Source organism: Anabrus simplex, chromosome 1 (genome assembly GCF_040414725.1).
Source record: "Anabrus simplex isolate iqAnaSimp1 chromosome 1, ASM4041472v1, whole genome shotgun sequence".
NCBI classification, from domain to species: Eukaryota; Metazoa; Arthropoda; class Insecta; order Orthoptera; family Tettigoniidae; genus Anabrus; species Anabrus simplex.
This window is the reverse complement of record NC_090265.1, coordinates 465653333-465676492: the sequence shown is the minus strand read 5'-3', so window position 1 is coordinate 465676492 and position 23160 is coordinate 465653333. Positions and strand designations below refer to the sequence as shown.

Genomic DNA, 23160 nt, shown 5'->3' with positions numbered 1-23160 from the left:
AATCATTGCCCCAGAGGAGTGCGACAGGATTCGGCAGCCGGCACAATTCCTATATTGGTATTACAATTCCTATTGTCGCCGCTAGATGGGGGCTTTATTCATTACATTCCTGACCCTGTCGAATGACTGGAAACTGGCTGTAGATTTTCGATGTACTTATTCTGATCATAAACCGATCATTTTAAATCTTTCCTGGGTTCGTTTTCAAGAGCCATCTTTTCCCTCCGAGAACGTTCTTAGATTACAGTAGATTCTCCTGGCATATAAATAAAAATTTAAACACATTTGAAATAAACGATAGGATTGAGATTGACCGTCCAATTGTTCACCTCTATAATAAGGTCAATAATGCACGGAAGTATGTCATTCGTATCGCCAGAAATCCCGCACACTTGCCTACGCGCGACAATGGTGCTGGTCACATTGTCAACAATGACAATGGCAGCAGATGTAATTTACCGCCAAGTAGCGGTCTTGCATCTTGATGTGGGGTCCAGAACATCTATAATAATAATAATAATAATAATAATAATAATAATAATAATAATAATAATGATGTTCTGGACCATCGTCAAATGTGTTGACCGTGCTGGAAACGCGTTCTGGACGGGTAATGACCAAGAATGCAGTCCAGCTGCGGGTTCAATACCGTCTAGGCACCCAAGACGACACCACGCCGGATCTCCTCAAGGATTTGATCCATATTAAAAATGCTTATAGGAAAAGATGGCAAAGATTTAGGGACACAACTGACCAGGTGGAATACCTGGACCTAGCCCGGGAAGTGCGAAATCGATTGCTGGAAAGAAAGATTGAAAAATTGGACGAAACTTGCCGTAATCTATTAGAAAACAAGTCAGATAGCGAATTATGGTGGATTCTCTCAGAAAACGAGTTAGATCGCGAATTTCGGTGGATTATATATAAAACAATAAGCATTCAATTATAAATTTCAGTATAATACCGTAGCGAAGCACGGGTATCTTGCTAGTTATATATATATTGGGGTTACGTTCCTGACAAGGAAGAAGTGTTCAGAATTTCCTGAAGTTCTTTCAGAAATGTATGCATGAAGAATTACCATACATATTAAATTAGTTGGACTGGTGCTCAAGCCTATACAAATCATCTTCTTCTTCTTCTTCTTCTTCTTCTTCTTCTTCTTCTTCTTCTTCTTCTTCTATTCCCTTTTCCAGATTCTCTCTGGGTAGGGTAGTGTACCAAAGCCCTCTACCTTACTCGATCTTTCCACTATTCCTCTTTTAGTACCGTACTTTATTGCTATCGACTCCTCTATTTGCAATATAGTCCACAACAGTGCTACTCCATCACATTCTAGGGCGTCCCCTAGGCCTCTTTCCAGTCTCTGTATCCATGAATGCTCTCTTTAGTATTCTGTCTCCTGGCATTCTCATCATGTGTCCAAACCATTTAAGCTTTGCTATATCAATCTCTTCTTGAAGTTTACACACTCCTACGCTTCTACTTATTTCCTCATTTCATATTCTATTTTGTTTTGTCTTTCCCTGTATGCTCCTCAAGAACCTCATTTCAGCTGCGTGTATCTTACTTTGGTTCCACTTAGTTAATATCCAGATTGCTGAAGTATAGGTCTATAGATTTATAATAGGACGAGTATAAAACCTTCTTGCACTTCATTGGCATATCTTTATTCCATACAATGTCTCTCACACACTGGTAGAAACTTGCAGACTGCTGTATTCTTAAATCAGTTTCTCCATCCAAATTTCCATCTTATGATATCACGCTGCCCAAATATTGAAAATTTCTCACTACTTCAAGAGGTTCATTTCTTATTTTTATCACTCCCCTGGATTTTCTGTTACCTCTTGTCATAATCAAAGTCTTACTTTTTGCAGTACTAATCTTCATTCCAAAATTTCTTAGCTCCTTATTCCATTAATCAACTTGTGTCTGTACTTCCTCTTCATTTTCTGCCCAAACTACAATGTCATCAGCAACGAGCATAGACTTTATTTGCTCGTCCATCATCTTCTCCTTGATATTATGTAGAATTCTATCCATGATGATAATGAAGAGTAAGGGAGACAATACACTTCCCTGTCTTAAGCCTGTCTCAACTCTGAACCATTCAGTTTGACCCACTTTGGTTCTAACACAGCTTTTGCAATTTTTATACAATGCTATTACCATCTGCATTGTTTCATTCCCAATCTGTGCCTCTGTCAATGTTTTCCATACCAAATTCCTTGAGACACTGTCATATGTCTCTTCAATATCTAGAAACATTACTACCCATGTCCTTTCCATATTCCCAATACCTTTCCATCATTTGACGCAATGTAAATATTGGGTCAAATGTGGACCTGCCTCTTCTGAATCCATACTGGTGTTCTGCTAATTTTCCCTCTACTCTGTCTCCCTCTACTCTATCCAAGATTCTTAAGGTTCTTAGCTGTATGAGATATCAATGTCACTCCTCTGTAATTTTCATATTGCTTCCTAACTCTTTTCTTGAAAATTAGTATAATGACCCCTTTTCGTCCACTCTTTTGGAACAGTCTTTTCTCTCCATATTACTCTGAAGAGTCTATACAACCATTGTAAACCAACTACTCCTGCTGCTATTATCACATCTATGGTGACCTCATCAATTCCAGCTGCCTTGCCTCATTTCATTCTTTTAGGGGCCCACTCAATCTCTGCCATAGACACCTCGTTTTCCTTCTCTTCCATCTGCACTAAATCTGGTTCTTCAATTTCTCCTTGTACTAAGGTATTTTGCACATTGTAAAGCTGTTCAAAGTATTTTCCCCACCTCTGCAATATATCCTGCTTTTGTGTCATCACTTCCTCTTGTTCATTTTTAATGAAGTTAGCACTTTCACCTGGGTTTATCTTCTTTTTAACCCACTGGAGTAAGATCTTTTTGTTTCCGGTTGTATCTTCTTGCAGAGATTCAGTGAATTTTTGCCAGCATTTCTTTTTCCCTTCTTGAACCACCTTGGAGCACTCCTTCTTGCAGTGCTTGTGTTCTGTTTTGCATTCTGTTGTTCTGTTTCTCAGCCATCTTTTCCAAGCTTGTTTCTTCCTTTTAACTATATCTTTTTCCAGTTGTAATCGAGCTAGCGAAGCGTGAGGTTGTATTGTGCAGTGAGTGCTGAGTGAAAAGTATGAATATTGCTATAGAGCAATATTGCGCGGCCATAGGTCGATGGCACGGGCGAGTGAAGTGTGTGTGTACGCCAAGTGATAAGGTGCATTTACGAAAATCTGGGCTTGAGGGATCTATGATGGTAGCAGCAGTGGTGGCAATTCTTCTGATAATAGGAGGCATAGAAATGAACCCTGGACAAACGGGTTCATTGAGCTGGGAGGACATAGATAAGATTAGAGAAATAGTCAGAGATGCTTGCCAGTGTGAGCAAACGAGAGAGTTAATTTGCGAGCTGAGAAATGATATGACAGAAATGAAAGACTGTATAAAAGAAGAGAGAAGAATTATGACAGAAAAGGTGGTGGAAAACTCTTGGGAAATAGAATTATTGAAGTCAAACATGAAGGAGATGGAAAGAGAAACTGATAAATTAAAGTGGCAACAGAAAATGACTATCCAAGACGCTAAGAGGAAAAATATTTTCATATACGGCATCCCAGAGAAGGAAAAGGAGGATTTGAATGATCTAATGAATAAAGTGTTGGATATCATAAATAACCACATAAAGATAAATTGCAAAGAAGAAGATATTGATGAAATCTATAGGCTGGGGAGAGTCAATGGGAAAAGACCTATTAAGGTGAAGTTGATTTCTGCTTTGAAGGCGAACAAAATTATCCTCAATGGGAAGAACTTGAAAGAAGAAAGGATTTGGGTAAGAAGAGATATGGATAAAGAGACAATCATGGAACAGAGAGTCTTGCGATTTCACCTAGTAAAAGCTAGGAACTATGGACTAAAAGCATACATAAGAGGCAAACGTCTTATAGTAGGTGACAGTAACTGGTCGCGTATATCTTTTTCGCTGTCATTCCACCAGGGAGTTTCTTGAGCTTTCTTCCTTCCTGATACTCTTCCACAGGTCTTTCCTGCAGACTCGACCATGACTGTTTTAAAGTATGCCCATTCTTCTTCGACCCTTCCAATGTCTTCCTTAGGTATGGTATACTTGTTTTAATGTGTGCCTGGAACTCTTCATTTATTTCCTTCTCTTGCAATTTCCACACCCACAGCCACATGAAATTTCATATACGCCCGGTGTTTCAAGACGTGGCTTCTCTTTGACTGGTTCATATGTTCATATGTTGGCATGACAAAAAGGCTTGTTAGCACCAGGGTGAAAGAGCACATCAGATCGGTAAAGAATGTCGCTCTTTCATCCTCCACGAAGAACGCTATAATCCAGTCTGCCATAGCAGAACATTTCTACAGTACAGACCATGAAATCCTCTTTGACCAGCACCTGTAAAAGACTTCTATGCTCGTCTTGTGAGGGAAGCCATAGAGATAGAGCTGTGCCCAAATAACATCAACAGGGAAGACGGCTTCAAGTTATCAAATACATGGAGACCTGTACTGCAGAAATACATGCATAACACCACCATGGCACAGCGGGACGCACTCAAACTGTCGACAGAGGGCGGTGCATCAGTAACTCCCCTCCCAACCACCACAGCACAGCGCCACGATCCTTGAGTCCAGTTAGTGGAGTAGGCCGTGGATAGTACGGGCATGACTTCCATGTTCCTTCAAATAATTTCTTTGCTCACTGTCGGAGGCAAAACTTCACATGCCCTGATGAAGGCCAGTGCAATTTGGCTGAAAGCTTGGCTTTATTATTAATAAATATATATATAGTGGCTTTAATCCAGTTCATTTATTTCTTTATGTTAATACAATGAGCCACGAAAACTTACGTTCATTAATGCTATATCTTTGTCAATCATAAAATCTACAATTTCTTCCATTTTCCCTGTTAGTGTCACTACACTGATGGTCGCTATCTTGATGTATTTGGTTGCTGGTTACCCATTTCTCACATTTCTCCCAGCATCACAAGAATTGCATGTCGCTTGTGGGGAAAGCCCTAGCATTTTGCACATTGCTTGTGGGGAACGCCCTAGCATTTTCCGAGGCTTCAGTACGCTTGTCATCATATAGGCTTTTATTACGATAGGTTTGCCACTCCCAAAGGCATTTTAGAGCTACTGCCAGCTGAAACTTGTAGGCCACTCCTAACATGGAGAATGGATGCCTTTTGTAGCCGCTCCTCTGGAGTACAGACGCTACAGCTGATATGGAGTTTCAGTGGCATTTCCTCCACTGAGGGCCCATTTCCCTTCTGTAAGGACTCCTCCACCCTTAGCCGTTGGTCCTTATAGTGGGTCAGGCTATTTACCGCTGCCCAACACCCGGTGTGGAGACACTGGCTGTATGGTTTACTCTATTACCATAGCAGATTAACTGGCCAGACAGACTATGCCAATGATACACTGAAATCATTTTCTTACACTGGGCTGAGTGGCTCAGACGGTTGAGGCACTGGCCTTCTGATCTGAATTTGGCAGGTTCGATCCTGGCTCAGTTCGGTGGTATTTGAAGGTGCTCAAATACGTCAGCCTCGTGTAGGTAGATTTACTGGCATGTAAAAGAATTCCTGCGGGACTAAATTCCAGCGGGACTAAATTCCAGCACCTCAGCATCTCCAAAAACCATAAATGTAGTTAGTGGAACATAAAGAAAAATATTATTATTATTTTCTTACATTTTGTTAATTTGTTAAAAATGAAGCCATGTTTTCCAGTGTTGACTTAGTTAATTGTAACAAAGGCTTTTCAGTCTGTCAAACACACAGCAAATACAATGTAAATTAAAACACTATAAACATATCTGTAAAACACACACTAACATACAAAGAATGACATGTTTCGTTCTACAAGAACATCCTCAGATTCTATCAAATCACTTAAAAACAAGCTTACAATTATTTTCTTACAGTAAGAAAAAGCTGACCGGATTCAAAACTCATGGCTTTCAATTTTCAATTTCAAGACTACCGTGATAACCATTATGCTACAGGTCCACAAATTTTCAATTGTGAAATTTATGGTACTACTGTCTTTAACAATGTGGACCCTCAAGTTTGAGTGTACTAGAGTTTCATATTTGTTAATGTTATTGGTTTTATGTCCACTAACATTTCAATAGAGTAATTGATTTCTTAATATAAGGGGCATAGAATGTAACCTCGCGAGGTCATTACCTTTTCTTTAATACTTGCGGTCTTCATCAGTTCCCATGCCATTATGTTGCTGGGTAATTTGTTCAGCGCATAACACTTTTCTTGGAATATAACTGCAATGTAAGATTATTTAGAATTGATTAACAAATACTTACACATTATAAACAACACGCCAGTGCACCAAGAATCATACAGATGGCAGTATGTTATTGAAGAGTTGATCACACCAAGACATGTAGGTAGCAGCACTATCAACTTTCTTGCTGAAAATAGCAAGCTGTCTGGTATTGGTGTATTAAAGTATTTGGTATCCATACTGTTATTAAGAATTAGTGGGAAACAGTTGTTACAGTTCCTCTTTATTACTTACAAAACTAAATTTACCTGCTTGCTCACATTAATATGCAGAAGACTGTAACCATATGAAGAAATCTTTGACCTTTATTTACAACCTAGTTAATGTGATTACCACAGTGAAGATCTTTCATTACATTAACCCTTAAGTACTTGCATGACAGAGAGATACATACACACTTACAATGGATCCTTTTGACCCACAGTTGCAAATGAAAAGATGTAAGTGTATTCATGGTTTCATGGAAAAATATGAGGAAAATGGTGAAATATGTGAGTGAAACAGTCTTACACAGAACTATTAATTTAAATAAGTTTACATACCAGCAATACACAAAATAATAAAGCTTTAAATCTTAAAACTATGTTACTGTATTTCTTTTCAGTAACCTATCAGTGATGTTTTCCTTGCTCATTCTCCACATTTCAGACAACTTTGTTATGCATTTTGCATTTGTGTCCCATGGAAGCAGCACATTTTGTGGAATGCTTGTTGTCATCAGTGCTGGGCATATATAACATCTTTTCCTTCTTTGATGTGTGGGTTCATTTCTTATTTGTTTATTTTGATACTGTTTCACTATTACTTCAGTAACTCTGTCCATTAGAAATAGCTTGATTTCTAAGGCTCCACAAGATACTGTATGAAGGTTAGTCATTCTCTCAATAATGTTCACCAAGGTTCTTCAGAATGTTTAAGGCCACGGCCACTTCCTTCCCATTCCTAGGCCTTTCCTGTCCCATGGTCACCAAATAGCAGAAATGTTTGTTGTATCATCTTACTGGCATTCAGTTTGTTAATAACAACAAAATACTCAAGACAGATGAAGTTGCTCATCATCATCATAATCATCATCTGCAGTTTCCAGATGTTGGCCAGGTCTGCTTCAATGAAGTTGCTCATCAACTGTCAAATATTCTGCTTTTACATAGTTATTCCCTAACAGTGTCAGAATTTCGCAAACTGTGGCCAGTTTGTCCAAACTTATCTCGTTGTTCCTAGTATTGAGATTATAAAATCATACGTCACGAAGTAAGAATAAGAATCTCTCAGAAGACTTTGTTATGGAAATAATCCCCGGACCATCTTTGATGCATAAATCCTTGAAATAAAGTTGGAAGGCTCTGCATGTCCTGGCAAATAGTAAAAAGCCTATAAATGCATTCATTCCAACGCGATCTGTCACTTGAGCATCACAACTCCTCTGAAAACATTAATGGATTACACATTTGTAAACATCGTCAAGGTATCTATAACATGATCATCAAAGAAAAAAATAAAAGCTTATCGTGGAGTCTTGATAAGTTTTACTGCAGATTGCATACTAGGAAGCAGTTCTTTTTGCATGATCCCTCTTGCTGAAAGTTTGTCTGTACCTCTTTGTTCCCCCTGGTCTAGAAGTGTTTCTTTACCTAAAGAGTTTACTAGATCGAAATTAGAATAATAATTTCTTTGTTGATTAGTAAACACTTTGGCATTCTATAAGGAGAAACTGCTGTATCCTTTACATGGTGGCAAGGAAGAGAAAAATATGTACAACAACAGAAACATACCATAATGTCTTATTTATATTTATATACAGTATATTGGCATGTGGCCTCTAGAGGGACCTGATGCAAATATTTCAAGTTACCTAATATGGGAAACCTGGTCATCTGTGAAAAATGGGATCCTACATATGATAAAATCTAACCAATGAAAGTTAATATCCTCAACCCGGCTGGAAATCAAACTCGGAAATCCTCAGACTAAAGGCCAGTATTATAACCTGTTAGCCTTGCAGCTGTGCCATAAAATAACACTTATGAATAAAATTAGGAATTTGTTTAGCTGTTCACCAATTTTCTTGGCAGTTCAACATATATCTTCTAGCTGAACACACATACTAACATTGGTCAAATCTCATAACAGCAGCAGATGTGCAAGAAATGATTGTCAACAATGACTCCTATCACACTATGACAAATAACTCAAAAGCAGGTGAAATTACATAGCACTGGCAATATTTATATTATAATATATCAAAGAAAATGGATAACAGAAAATACACTCAAGGTCTCTGCGACCAGGTATGAGTAATTAAGGGTTAACACCTAAGCACTTAACGTAATAATCCCCATGGCGTATTACAATCATCCCATCAACACCGTAATTAAAACTGAAAGGACTTTTCCTTTTGGTTAAAGATACAACCTGACTTTTCATCCTGTTTACCATTATCTCACTGCCTGCTGTCCATCTCACAATATTGTTGAGGTCTTTTTACATTTGCTCCTAATCCTGTAACTTATTTACTACTCTATTCAGTATAAAATCATTCACTATAAGCCTTATCTGCAATTCCAGTTTATATAGTCCAGCTCCATGGCTAAATGGTTTAGTCCACTGGTCTTCTTTTACATGCCAGTAAATCTACCAACACGGGGCTGACATATTTGAGCACCTTCAAATATCACCGTACTGAGTCAGGATCGAACCTGCCAAGTTGGGGTCAGAAGGCCAGTGCCTCAACCAGATATCCCCATATAGCACACGTAGTAAGTCCATGAATACATATAAGCATCAAAGCAAACCTCAGCTGAAAGAATGCATGGACGTCCTATTTTTCCCGTGTGCTTGTTGTTCAACTTGTCTTGCAGGGTCGATCGCAGAACAGCATATTTCTCCGAGGCTTGCCAAATCGTTATTGTGCCTTTCTTTATCTCCTCTAATGTGTGTTTTAGGTAAACAGGATTGTAATTACAATACCTGCGGCCGCCTAAAACTTTCTTGTATCTTCTTGGCATGGCCGAAGTTACCCTTGAAGAGGACAACTTTTATCACAAAACTATTCCATGAAAAACCTATTTGAATAAAATGCATCAAATTCAGTTGATCAGTTACCAGACATACTTACTTTCTAACACCATAAACCGCTGGAGTAGAGAATCAGATGCTGGGGCTGGAGAACAGTTTGTTTTCCAATGTTACCCAACAAGACAACAACTGGTGCTGTGAAACAAATCACTTTACTCGAATGTGAGCCTGCCTATATTCTTTGAACTAGCAAGTGTTGATAGAGCATTCTATTGCGTGTGTATTTTAGTTGTTGCAAGTGATTCATCTTTTATAGTATAGAAGGCAGGAGAAAATCAGTGTTGCCATGCGTCAGTGGCCGAATTTACCCTGGATGGCCGAAGTTACCCCGTTCTGTAGTATTTATATCCAGAGGGAAATCACCCACAAGCACACATGATTGGTGTACATAATACATGGCCCGGCAAAAACATCTGACATTTTTAGACTGGCTGTAGCTTTGGTTAGGAACGGTGCACGCAGATGGTAGAGGAGGGGATGAACTGCACTCTCCATGCCACTGTACACATGATGTAACTGTGGAATGCTATGCATCGGGCATTTGCTGTGGAGACATATTTAAGATGGCTGACTCTGTTACGCAGCGAAGATACGTGCAACATTTCAATGTGAGTCGACATGGCCGAGTTCCCAGCTGCAACTTCTGGCACCGGAACTACACAGACACCATACTGATACAGGTTAAGTTTGGTTCCAGCAAGATGGTGCGACACCACACACATCTAGAGCTTCAATGGCAGTTTTAAGCCTATGTTTCCTGCACATGCCATTTCCTGCCATAGTGATGTTTCGTGGCCTGCTCGTTCACCCGATCTCAGGGCATGTGATTATTTTATTTGGGGCTACCTTAAAGGGAGAGTTTATAAGACTAAACCCTGCACAATGAATGATCTCAAGGAAGCAATTTGTCCAGAAATTTTGGCAATACCAAAAGATATGGTACAGTGTGCTATGGGGTACTTCAAAGCAGGCTCAAGGTGTGCATGAGAAACAATGGACATAATTTGGGGGTATTATTTTCAAAACTTATTTGTTGTTCTAAGACATTTCTGTCTGGCCATTATTAAATTGCAACAATCCTTTTTTTACAATGAACCAATAAATATCAACATACTTCCTTTTGTTATCTAGGAAACCATCTGATCTTTTTGCTGGACGTTGTATATATAGCATGATCTCTGTAGCATTGGGATACTTATTAGGCTATCTCTGAAATACGAAACAAAAACATAATTGCTTCAGTAAAGAATTATGAATTGCTATTTTGCAGTTTTTCACACTTTAGAACTATCTTTTGCAAGTCTGTTTAAACAAATACTACAAATATACAACTGAAATTTTAAATTAACTTTATTTCTAACTGCCTGTCTCTGACATTCATACATCGAAATAATTTGTAACCATTTGAAAGGAAGTTAGAACTTTTCTTATGTTCTATTACTCCTCAAATTATGGTGTTCTATAGTCAATATACATTATATTAGCACAGGTCTGGTCAAACAGTTTCTGTTATAAAATTTACCAAGTCCTAGCTACATCCAGGTTTAATGGATTTTAACCTGTGCAACTCTGTGACGTTGACTGTATTGCAAACCTTTCTTCTAAACATAGAATATATTATACAGTCCAAATGTAAAGGAATGAACACACGTTCCATCTCAAACCACAGCATTCTTTATTTTTCTGGAAAGAGTTAATGCATTTGCTTACATGCAAAGTGTAATTATTGTAAGTACATAATGTTATTTTTATCATCATATTATGTTTGCTACATAAGCTGTGAACATGGATTTTGCATCATCCGACCAAATTCACCACAAACACACCTCCCGCTTATCCCCACCTACAGCAACTGTCAGAATATGTCTGTCTCTCTTACACACTATCACTGAATATTATCACAGTGATGGGGGTCAGCTGAAGCAATGGCCAGACATGGTCACGCTCCTGGAGCGCAATAGTGCATGAGGGGCGCGAGTCTTGGGCACCACTGTGTTGCAGTCTAATATTTTGTATGGAATCTACTAGTTTGAAAATATTGTATAACCACTTGTGTATGTCTCCTATCCAAGCATATATCTGTTGCATGTATTGCATTTGTATGCATTTTGAAATTTAAACTCTTATACATAGAAAACTTTTTGTTGTAAGAATGCATACACGGTTCAAGGTCCATCTACTAAGCAAATTATTTTTCTCCCCATACATTGGGAATTGGGAAAAGGACAATGATCTGAAAAATTTTTAAAGGAACAAATTATATTTCAGAACAATTAGATGAGATTATATGTAGCATCAATTCTTTAGGGTTGTTTGTTATTTTACTATGTTCTTTTCAAATAAAGAAAACTGAAATAATTTTTCAATTGCTATGAAAGTGTAAACCACTGGTCCCTCCACTTGTTTGAGTGTTGCAGCTCTGTTCATTAGAATACATAATAACCTAGCATAATGTTTATACAAGTGAAAGTCAGCTTATGTTTGTGTATGTAAGGTGCAAACTGACTAGGAGATGCCAAGTTCTTCTTTTGTCATCAAAATATTTTTGTATATCTCATCAACACACAAAAGAACAAGGTTTTTCTTTCAAGCAGTGTAATTTGGGTAGTAGCTGTCCAAATATCTCCTGTAAACTTACTTGCAAGTATGCTAGATGAAACATATGAATACTATGGTTGTCAACAAGGCAAATAAATTACACTTTTTCACAGTCTTGAAACCTTACTTCCATATTTATCAAAAACTAGTCCTTAATTTTGTAGTTGTTCAAGTTTCAATATATTTTTTAAATATCTTATTTTGAATGGGGGAGCTGCATTCTAATGTAGGACTTAATTCCGAAAATCCATTAACATTCTTACATACCAAGATATATTGCTCATTTCTTTAGTTTCTCAAAATCATGCTAATATTCATTATTTTAAAGATGCAATAATTAATCTCCCATGATTTCTTTTACAAAATGCTTTGCAGAGTATCTGGCAAACAGAATATATCATGTATTGCTACTGTTAAAAAATATGAATTCATGATTGTTCATATCTTACCAAGCTAAACAGATTTCTTGTCAGACTTTTCACAAAGAATTTTGATTCTGAAAAAAAATTCCCAGTCCTCTACAATGTATTAACTCCTTGGATGTGAGAGGTTGTGCTGGCTCTTCTAGACCAGCTTGTTTCAAATGAGACATTACTATACATCACTAAACTTTTACTTGTCCTCTATTATTTTTTACATATATATGTTGTTTTTGAATTAATTTTTATTGTTAATTTTATTTTACATGGTAAATTTATGATTTTTGCTAATTTAAAAAATATTTCATGTATTGCAAAATTAGCTGAATGATACGAAGGGTTGAAGTCAGTGGATATTCATTATACTGTGAACATATTAACTACTTCTAATAATAAGTATAGCAATAACTGTAATAAAAATATAACACAAAAAGTATACCATACACATTAAGCACTCCAGTTCCTCATAGGTCTACTCATTCATCTTCATCACCACCTTTCCTTGCACATGCAACACATGTTAAAACTGTATGCTCCTTGCAGACATATGATTGACTTATGCTGCACTGTGTCTTGGTTTTCCTGTGTTTGCGCCAATCACAGTAGGCACAACAACTAAGCCCTGTTTCCAGCCTCAGTAGTGGAGGCTGTTAGTATTCCACTGCAGATGGGTCCCATTCTCTGAGTTCTTTAATGATGCTCTGTATCCTCAACTTCATCTTTCTGGATAAACCATCAATTATTTCTCAGAATTGTAAATATTCAAAATGTAGTTACAAGGAGAGCATCTTCAGAAAATATCATTTAATACAGTTTTCTGATAGTTATGATGATGAGCAAGTTTATGCCAGTAACATTCAGCAGTCCATAAAAAGCATTTCCCACTCCAGCATTTTATCAACAGTATAATATTCACTAGGTGAATATGCTTGACAGCATTGTTGAACAAAAAAAGCCTGACATGTTGCCATTGATGTTTTCACGGTCCATACTTACAGACATGATACTGTATAGGCTTTTGGGCTTATGCCGTGTCAAGAAAATATGGTGAAATTCTTTACATTTCGCAGAGAACTGTGCTCTGCATCATCAGAAGGAAATCTCGACTGTCCATGGGAAAGGCTTCCTTCTGATGATGCAGAGCACAGTTCTCTGCAAAACGTACAGAATTTCACCTTATTTTCTTGACACGGCATAAGCCCAAAAGCCTATACAGTATCATGTCTAAAAGCCTGACATATCTCATGGATTTTAAAAAGTCGATCTTACTGAGTTCTTTTGTCTCCATCATAAATATAATCAAAACCTCATACTTTAAACAGAAATTTGAAGCAACGTAGGTTTGTTGTTAATTCATGGAAGGTAAATATTAAAAAGGACAACCTTATTTTTTTCTGGATGCATAACGAAGTAACACATAGTCATCACTAAATCAAAAAATACTGCTGTTGACTGGCTTTTTTGAAGTAACGAATACTGGAGAAATCTCTTCTTTGATTTTTTTTTTTTTTTTGAACAGTTCTGACCATCGTTAGATCAATCAATCAATCACTACTGATCTGGGTGGTTATCAAGAATAGGACATAAAGTTATTGATCATCAACAATCACATTTCTTCCAGTGCCTGATATTGGCCTTAATTGGCAGATTCACTGTTGTTCTGAAAATCTCCACACCTGCCCCATCTGTTATCCATGTCTTCAAGATTTTGATGGGATGAATGAAAAATATCAGCAAGGTAAAACAGCCCGAACACTACTTTCATTTCTTGAACATGTATCACATTCATGTGAAGTTTTTTCTCTGCTTTGTTCAATCCACATATTTGTAAAAGCTACAAATTTTTCAATTTCTGAGTCTAGAAAGTAAATACTCCAAGATCTAAACGAGAGAGAGGCATTGTGAACTTCACCTTTGAGTCCAGGTGGCTGAGAAATTTGTTTTCAGCTGCGCATCCTTCTCCTTTGTTGAGAGGGATGTTCTCATCATGTTGTACCACCGTCTTCACCCATGTATACTGGACCAGCATAAAATGTACCCGGTGTCCACAATTAAAGTTATGGAATTCAGTGCAGTACAGCATGGGCTGTAATGATCACAGGAGTCTGAAATTTTGTAGATATGCTAACTAATCAATGCGCTCGCGAATTATGCCATAAAAAGTATTAGTTCCAAGTTTTGCTACCAGGCAAAAAACTGGCGCTGTAAGTGGTCAGTACGTGCAATATTCCGTAACTCTGACATTAAAAATAATGTCCTACCGGTAGAATTGCATTGTGACAGTTCCTTGGTTGTTGCTTGGTGACACATGTTGATTCCTTTTGTGAAGTGAATCCTCATTTATACATAAGAAAGTTGAATTTTTCCATGTGAAACATAATGCCTATTGGGAAGAGAAAGACTGTGCACTACTAGTGAGATTGTTTTATCAGAATGACAGCAATAGCAACTCTGCATTGTGGGAATATCACTGACAGAAACAGCACAGAAGAGGTCATATGACAAGTAACGGGCTTAAGAAAAATTAAGGAATTTGAGAAAACAGGTGATTCAGGTGTTGCACCAGGGAGAGGACAGCGGCCCATCACCATGGATGTTGTTGATGAAGTTGCTGTAGCTGTAGCAGACCGTGCAGCACGTTCTTCCAATTCTGTAACCAGGGCTCAAGCTGTATCACGTGAATTGTTGCTACCCTGAACAACAGTCCACAAGATTTTGCGGCGCATTTTACACTGGTATCCCTTACAAACTTCGTACTGTTCACAAATTGAAACCCCAAGATTTTGCACAATGCCATGACATTGCTGTTTGGTTTCTGGCGTGCATGGAAGTAGACAACATGTGGCCGGGGAATATTTTGTACTCTGGAAGGCACAGTGAATGCACAGAACTGTCGCATATGGGGTTCGACTCCTACAAACATTGCGCAGGAACAACTATTGCATTCAGCTTACGTGACTGGTGTGGTTTTACAAGCTCCTTCGTTACTGGTACTTTTTTTTTTTTTTTAATGAGATGACCCCTCGTGGGCCTGTTAGGTGTACAATGACATCTGTACGTTATAGGGATCTCCTTGTGCAACACGTGATTCCAGCTTTGCAGGAACGCAACTGTGACCACACTGTTATTTTCTTGCAAGATTGTGCAACACCACATATCACTCGCCAGGTGAAAGAATTGCTTTGAGAAACCTTCAGTAATGACCGCGTTATTACAAGTAATTTTCCATGACTTCTGGTTGTGGGGATATTTGAAAGATCATGTCTATCAGGGACATGTCCGGTCTCTGCCTGATCTAAAGGCTAGCATACAACGAAATGTCACTCTGATTTCACCCGATATGCTGTGGGCAACTGTCGAACATGCCGTGTTACGGATGCAGCATGTTGCTGTGTTCAAAGGCCATATTGAACAGTGTTTGTAACCATAAATGGTAATAAACTTCCCAGAACTGCCGTTACCACATGTTTGATCTTTCCTGCCTTTTTCTGTGACCCCTACCATTGCTTACAGTGCCATATTTTTGCCTGGTGGCAAAACTTGGAACTAATATTTTTTGTGGCATAATTCATAAGCGCATTGCTTAGTTAGCATATTTGTGAAATTTCAGACTCCTGCGATCATTACAGCCTGTGCTGTACCATTCTGAATTCCATAACTTTAATTGTGGACATCCGGTACTTCTTCCAGTAAAGGACAGAAATGGGATGTTTTCTGTGTGCTGTACCTTATTTGTATTATACACCAGGTTAGCATATTCTTGTTCATCCAATGATTCTTCTGAGTCTGTATTTTGTTCACCGCAATCCAAATTGTCCTTTTAACATTCACTGTTATTATCTTCAAATTTGCTGAAATCTTCCTCCCCACCATGCTCTTGCCCTACATCCTCTTGTTCTACATCGAACAGTTCCCCTCATACTCTGTCTTGTTCAACTATAAGCACTATGTTTCTGTTGTGTTCATGTTTTTTTCTGCACTCTCTAAAAGCTTCCTAATTCTATCTTCTTCAGGATCCATCATAAAATGGAAAACTTGACAGGTCATGTATGATGCCAAAGACTAGAGCTGAAATAAATTGTTTGTAACTTGATTTACCATGCAACAGCGGGCTTCAAGACTATGGGAAAGTATTGCTGAAACTTTCTGCTAGGATTAGGTGAAGTATGGTGAGGAGGGTGCAAATCACACAATGGTAACATGAACAATACAAACCTGGTCTAAAATATAGATGCCAGAGTTTAAAAACACAAAAATAAAAACTACACATTTTCACTCAGTCATTTTCATACATGAGTTCTCCCATATCAATCCCAGTTTTTCCAGATCTGTTTCTTCTCAGCCAAAGACAAGCTTGTTTCTGCTTCCCAGTTTCATCTGGATGAATGGAGAATTTGTCTTTTTCGGTGTGTGAAGTGAAAATGAGGGAGCATTCCCTTTTCTTCTTCTGTGTTTGTCTCGTACTCCTCGTTTTCTAAAAGCTGTATTTTTGTCTCTTTTTATTTCTCTGTTTCCTTGTATTTATCCATCTTTCTATTCATGCTACACTGTAATAGTCCATATATAAGATGGGCCCATGTATACGATTGCCCTGAATTCTTGGAAGGCAAATAATTACCACATATTCAAGCTCTCCTACAACTGTAACATAGTACATACTTTTTCAGTACCAGTAGATCTAAACCATCACTGCTTTTGTCCACAGTATTTCTTGGCATGTCAAAAAAATACTGGAGTTTGATCCACATTTCCCATCTGACCAAGGAGATAATTTTGGCCTTTCCTCAAATTCATTATGTAATAATGATAGGTGACCAATTTATTGGTGTAACCAGCTGGTCGAGATTGCACAATAGTTGTACAACATTGTAAACACATTCCCAAACACTGCATCATTCATTTACACCATGCGAGCTTGCTTAAATTCAGTTACCAGAACTTCAACTACTATTTGGCACATCTAGTACTTTCCTTCTAATGACCTCAAGACTTATTGGATAACCCTAGTTTTGTTTCTCCTGCATGAACTCAGCAACAACCCAATCAATTTCTTTTAATATTCCTTTCTTGGGATGACACATTTCTGCATTCTTCAAAGGTCACACTTTACAAAACATATCTTGTAGCAATTCTAACATACAGACTGGAAGCAGTAACTTTGTCTGCACCTGCAAAAAGTCACCTAGATGCCACTGAGATGAAGTTCCTCTGTTATTGTATTCAAATAGATGAAGTAAGGAATGACAATATCTAGCAACATCTTAGATTGGACAAGAGTCTGTTGGAAACTTTAGAATTAAGCAGATTACAATGCTACAATGCAAGACTGTGAAAGGAATGTTGTTGGTAAGAGGCCCAGAGGTAGGCCTTGTGATGATTGGGAAAAATAAAATTTCAAAGACCTTGCCAAATGTGAAGTAAATTGGCAACATAAAGTAGAACATCAGCTGTGGATGGACGAGACCACCTCGAGGAGGCTCATAAATATCCACAGCCAGCTTGCTCAAGCAGAGAACTGATGATGATGATTCTTGTCTTTGGACCTCTTGGATGCTTTTCTTGGTGTACTGGCTTCTTAAACTTTTCTTCATCTTCCTACCTAAATTGTGCGTTACCTTTGGAAATACCAATATATGTTATTAGTGCATTTTACCTCATGTGAAACCTGACATTCGAAATATATTTCGTAACTTCTCATCTCTCCTTTATTTAACTGAAGTGAAGAAGATACTTTCCTTTCCACACAATCTGCCTTGAGTGGAATAGCGACCAAAACTGAATGCATTAATGTAATGAAGCCAAGCCAAGCACCAATAGATCACAAGCCACAAATAGGAAAAATTCATCAAAGTTCGAGAATTCTTTTAATTGATTTCTAACCTGGATCTATGCTGTGACATACATGGTGACTCCCACTGCATAAGCCAGTACAGTTGGGAATGATATGAATAGACCTTCATGAAAGTGAGTCTTTTTAAATAGGCTGCACATATAAGTTGACTATGGTATTTTTAATTACATTTTAATGTAAAAATTTTAGTCTTTTATTCAGGCCAATACAACACTTCCCATATCAAGAATGTCCTCTAAAATTAGTTGAAAGGTTGCCTTCTTGATGAAGCTAGAAAGCAGAAATGAGCTTGTCAGGAGCTGAGAAAAAAATAGATATGCAGAATCTGGGCTTGTTGAAGGAATAGCCCACCCATATGTAGGGAAAGATTTTTGTTTACATGTCTTTCTAGTCTCTACTTTCTGTTCCTCCCTTCTCCCTCATTAGCCAATCCTTGTGTTTATCCTTACATATTTCCCAATCGTCCTAGCTTTGATAATTTACATTTGTTTGTCTCATTTCTATTACTTACAGACTCTCTTCGACAAATTCCATCCTTGAAATTAACAGGAGTATTTATCATTAAAAGCAGTAAAAATCTTTACAAACAATCTCCCGGGAAAGCTTGTAGGCAATAATGCAAACAAACAGAATAACACAAACTATCCTACAATCTATTGTCAAGCTAAGCATCCAATAATATCAAGCAAGTGGCCGTATGGTTTGAGGCACATAGCTGTCAGCTTGCATTCAGGAAATAGTGGGTTCGAATCACACTGTTGGCAGTCCTGGAGATGTTTTTCTGTGGTTTTCCATTTTCACCTTAATTAAGGCCACAGCTGCTTCATTCCTGTTCCTAGCCCTTTCCTATCCCATCATAGCCATAAGACCTATGTGTGTCGGTGCAACATAAAGCAAATTCTAAAAATAAAAACAGTATCCAAAAACGTATTTTCATATATGTATAAACACTTAACATCAGTGATTCACAATATTGTTCTCAACACTCTGATGGAAAAGTCTTTTATTATGGTATTTTGAATGCTGGGGGATTGTAGTAGTAACATTAAGAGAATTTCATGTGATATCCTTCCTTCCTTCCTTCCTTCCTTCCTTCCTTCCTTCCTTCCTTCCTTCCTTCCTTCCTTCCTTCCTTCTTTTTTTTTTCCTTATCAAATAGTTACTAGCCTCAGTAGTTATAATCTATACAAAATGTTCTAATCTTACTTAAATCTTAGTGAAAGAATGAATTAAAAGCAGTAAAGATCAATTACTGTAAAAAGAACCTTACACTTTACTGGTGCAGGAATGTACAAGTGGTCCTCTTTAGTTAGGAATGACAAACTTATTATAATAATAAAACATGGGGAAATGAGATAATTGGTTAATCTCAGTAGTAATTTGCAGTAGTTGGGCCATTTCCTAGCAAGAACCCAATTATTAGTATAGAATGTGTGTTGTTTTACCCGTGTGATTCCTCATTAGGAGTTTTTATTAATTTTACCCATAATATTTTTATGTACCTGTACATCTAACACACTGTAACCTTCTTTGGTCAAATTATAAAAATATGTTGCCATGAGTGGAGCATCGTCCTTTTTCAACTTTTGCGAATCGTGAATGTGCCTACAAGTTTGTGCTACAAAAAGTATTCTTCCTTCTGCAACACTCTTTCACAGCACAGCACAGCACTATCTGTAAACAAAAATCTTTCAGATACACAGAAGAAGAACAAGAACATTGCACATCTCTTGCGTAAGCATGCGTCACATTAGTTTATATTGTGTACAAAATGAAAATGAAATTTATCTCCAAATCATATGCGTCCTGAAATGTATTTCATGAATACTTTTAATAGATGCTCATAATGTAATTCTTGATTTATTTCTTATCTGAACAGAAAAAATTATTGGCATAAAAGTAATATTTATGACTAAAATCTTTCAGATGTGTTTTTTCTTGATCATACACAGTTTAAAATGTAGAAATAAATTTAACACATGGGTTATAAGCAAAGTTAGCAGATAATCTCTTTATAATGCATGAAATATTCTTAATGAAGTGTACCAAATAATTCTTGCATATATTTGGAGATATGTCAAAAACTGCATGACTAATTAGTTATATGATCCTAAAAGCACATAAGAAAGTGAGTGAAATGCTGTTATCTTCTACAAGGTCCAATAACGGAGGCAGTCACATTCCCGGATGGAACCAACAAAGGAGACATCACAGATTCCATAACATCAGAATCTCCAGGTACTGTAACAGGAGAAGGCATCATCATTGCAAGTTCGGGGACAAGCAACTCTCCATTCAGCTCAGAAGCCGGTGTAATTGCTGCCAACCATAGCAGCAGTTCTTCAACAACAACAAGCCCAACTACTACACCAGTCGTCACTAGTGAAATCACAGATCAACCTCCCCCTCCTCCACCACCTCCACCTGTACAGACTGTCCGTCCACCACGACGCAACAACACTCGTGTGCGTATCTCCTCAGAAGCAGCTGAGAATACAGCTCTTGTCATTGGTATCATTGCTGGAGCCATGATTGCCATTATATTGCTAATACTAATTATTCTTAAGTTTAAGAACCGATCTGAAGGTTCATATAAAGTGGATGAAAGCAAAAATTATCAACAGACACAAGGACCGAATGCAGCCCTGCTAGGTGCGGCAGCAGGGAATGGGCAACCACATCCACAACAAATGAATGGTAACCTCAAGAATGGTGCTGATAAATTTGCAAATAAATCAACTAAGAAAAGAGATATAAAAGATATTAAGGAGTGGTACGTGTAACCTTCAATCCTCAAAAACCTCATGTACAAAAACGCTCTTGCGTTAGAAGCATATCAGACTGAATTCATCATTATAATTATTATTTTTATTATTATAATTAATACTATTATTTGATATAAAATAGAAAATCAAGCTTTAAGAATACAGTTGCAGAACTTGAAGGTGCCCCATATAAGCGTACAAGAAAACATTTTATTTTGAAGTCTGTGAATAAGAAAAGGACATGACATGTTTTATTTATCCATTATTCCATGTAATTTTATCATAATTTGTCATACACAACTTCTAAATTTACCTTAGTGAAAATTTTATCAACTAATACATAGTAATTGGCTAGAGTGGTCCAATGAAGGCCATAAAATGTAAATAAATAAATACATGGTAATACTCACTTACTCTGTTACTTGTGGTGACTGATAACTTCACAAAAAATTGATGCTGAAGTGAGTAAATTACCACTATTTGGATAGTTATTTTGAAAACCCTCCCTAATGATTGAATGGAAACTACTGGAGTGATAATATAACATTGACATTCCTTTTCATATATTCACAGATGTTACTTTTGCCCTATAGATTAAAGTAAACTAAAATGTATGTTCCAGCAAATTAGATAAGTTAGTTTTATTTAAACCTACCATAATATGAGAGGCAACCCTATAATTTTGGTACCAAAATACAGCAGTGTTGCTATTTGCAGTAAATTGCACACACATATTAAGTTTAAAAACTTAAGTTGGAAAATAACAGCAACAATAATGCATTAGTAAATTGTCTCTATAATGATTTATTTATTGAATATCCTAACAGCTGGACCTTATTTTACAAGAGTATATTAGGGTTTTAGGTGAACAATCAGTTAATAAATGATTTGTCCTTAACAAAAAAAAATGATTAAACCAAATTAGGTGTGAAAATGTGGTGACTGAATTTTAGGAACTGTTTGTAACATCAAGATTATCCGAACAGATGGTGTAATGGCTCTGGGAGTTTCACATTACAATTGTTCAGGTGACATAGAAGATCAAATCTTGCCCTTCCAAATATGGCACAATCAAACAGTATACGGTCCACTGTTTGGGAAGTTATTCAAATGCACAGATAGTCAACTGTAGTATTTACTTTTTTAAACATAATGCTATATATAAAAGCAAGCAAAATTATGTAGAAATGAGTTATTTTCATTTTTTTAAATGTGATTCTAACTTTTTCAAAAAAATGTATACTTGTGATTTTGGCTTCTGGACTTAAAGGTGTTTAACCCTTGTCCTCTAATATGAAACAGCTGAGAGTCAATTCAGTTTGTTATTTTTTTAAATACAATTTTACAGATTTTCTTTCAAACCACTTCTCCAGAGTATAACTTTCAAATTGCTCAGTCTGTCAAAACACAATATATAACACTTAGAACACTTTAAAATACCTGTAAAAGAATGCATTCATACAGGTATGTTAGATTCTAAGCGTTATATGCCATGCTTCAACAGGCTGAAGAACTTAAGGGTTATATTGTCTGAGTTGACATTGGAAGAGAATGGCTTCCTTCTCAACAAACTTCTCCAGAGATAAAGACCAATTGCATACATGGTGCTGATTACAGCACCCTTCTCCTCAGCACCAGGGTTCAGAGAAAATATAAAATCTTACTTTCTTATACATCAGACTAGAATGGTTATCTTACTTTACCTTTGATTAGAGGTTTGTCCATAGCTCATAGGTCTTCTTTTCATAGTAAAGTACTCCTTGATGTAAGCTATTTTTCCATACAAGAGTGTACGGTTTTGTTCAATGAGATATAAACCATACAGGGTTAGATAACTGACTAAAGCCATCATATATTACTACCAGTAAAAATAAATTTGTTTGTTTGTTTGTTTGTTTGTTTGTTTGTTTGTTTGTTTGTTTGTTTGTTTGTTTGTTTGTTTGTTTGTTTGTTTGTTTGTTTGTTTGTTTGTTTGTTTGTTTGTTTGTTTGTTTGTTTGTTTGTTTGTTTGTTTGTTTGTTTGTTTGTTTGTTTGTTTGTTTGTTTGTTTGTTTGTTTGTTTGTTTGTTTGTTTGTTTGTTTGTTTGTTTGTTTG

The 23160-nt window shown here is 37.0% G+C and overlaps 1 protein-coding gene across 1 annotated transcript in view; it reads left to right on the top strand.

The window, feature by feature from the left end:
- Positions 1 to 22929, top strand: part of LOC136873743 (neurexin 1) — a 491540-nt gene extending 468611 nt beyond the window's left edge. The window contains exon 22 of the mRNA XM_068227470.1: positions 20476 to 22929. Within this exon, the coding sequence (XP_068083571.1) occupies positions 20476 to 21083 (608 nt within the window). The 3' untranslated portion in view covers positions 21084 to 22929. The remainder of the gene's footprint in view (positions 1 to 20475) is intronic.
- Positions 22930 to 23160: the final 231 nt, after the last annotated feature.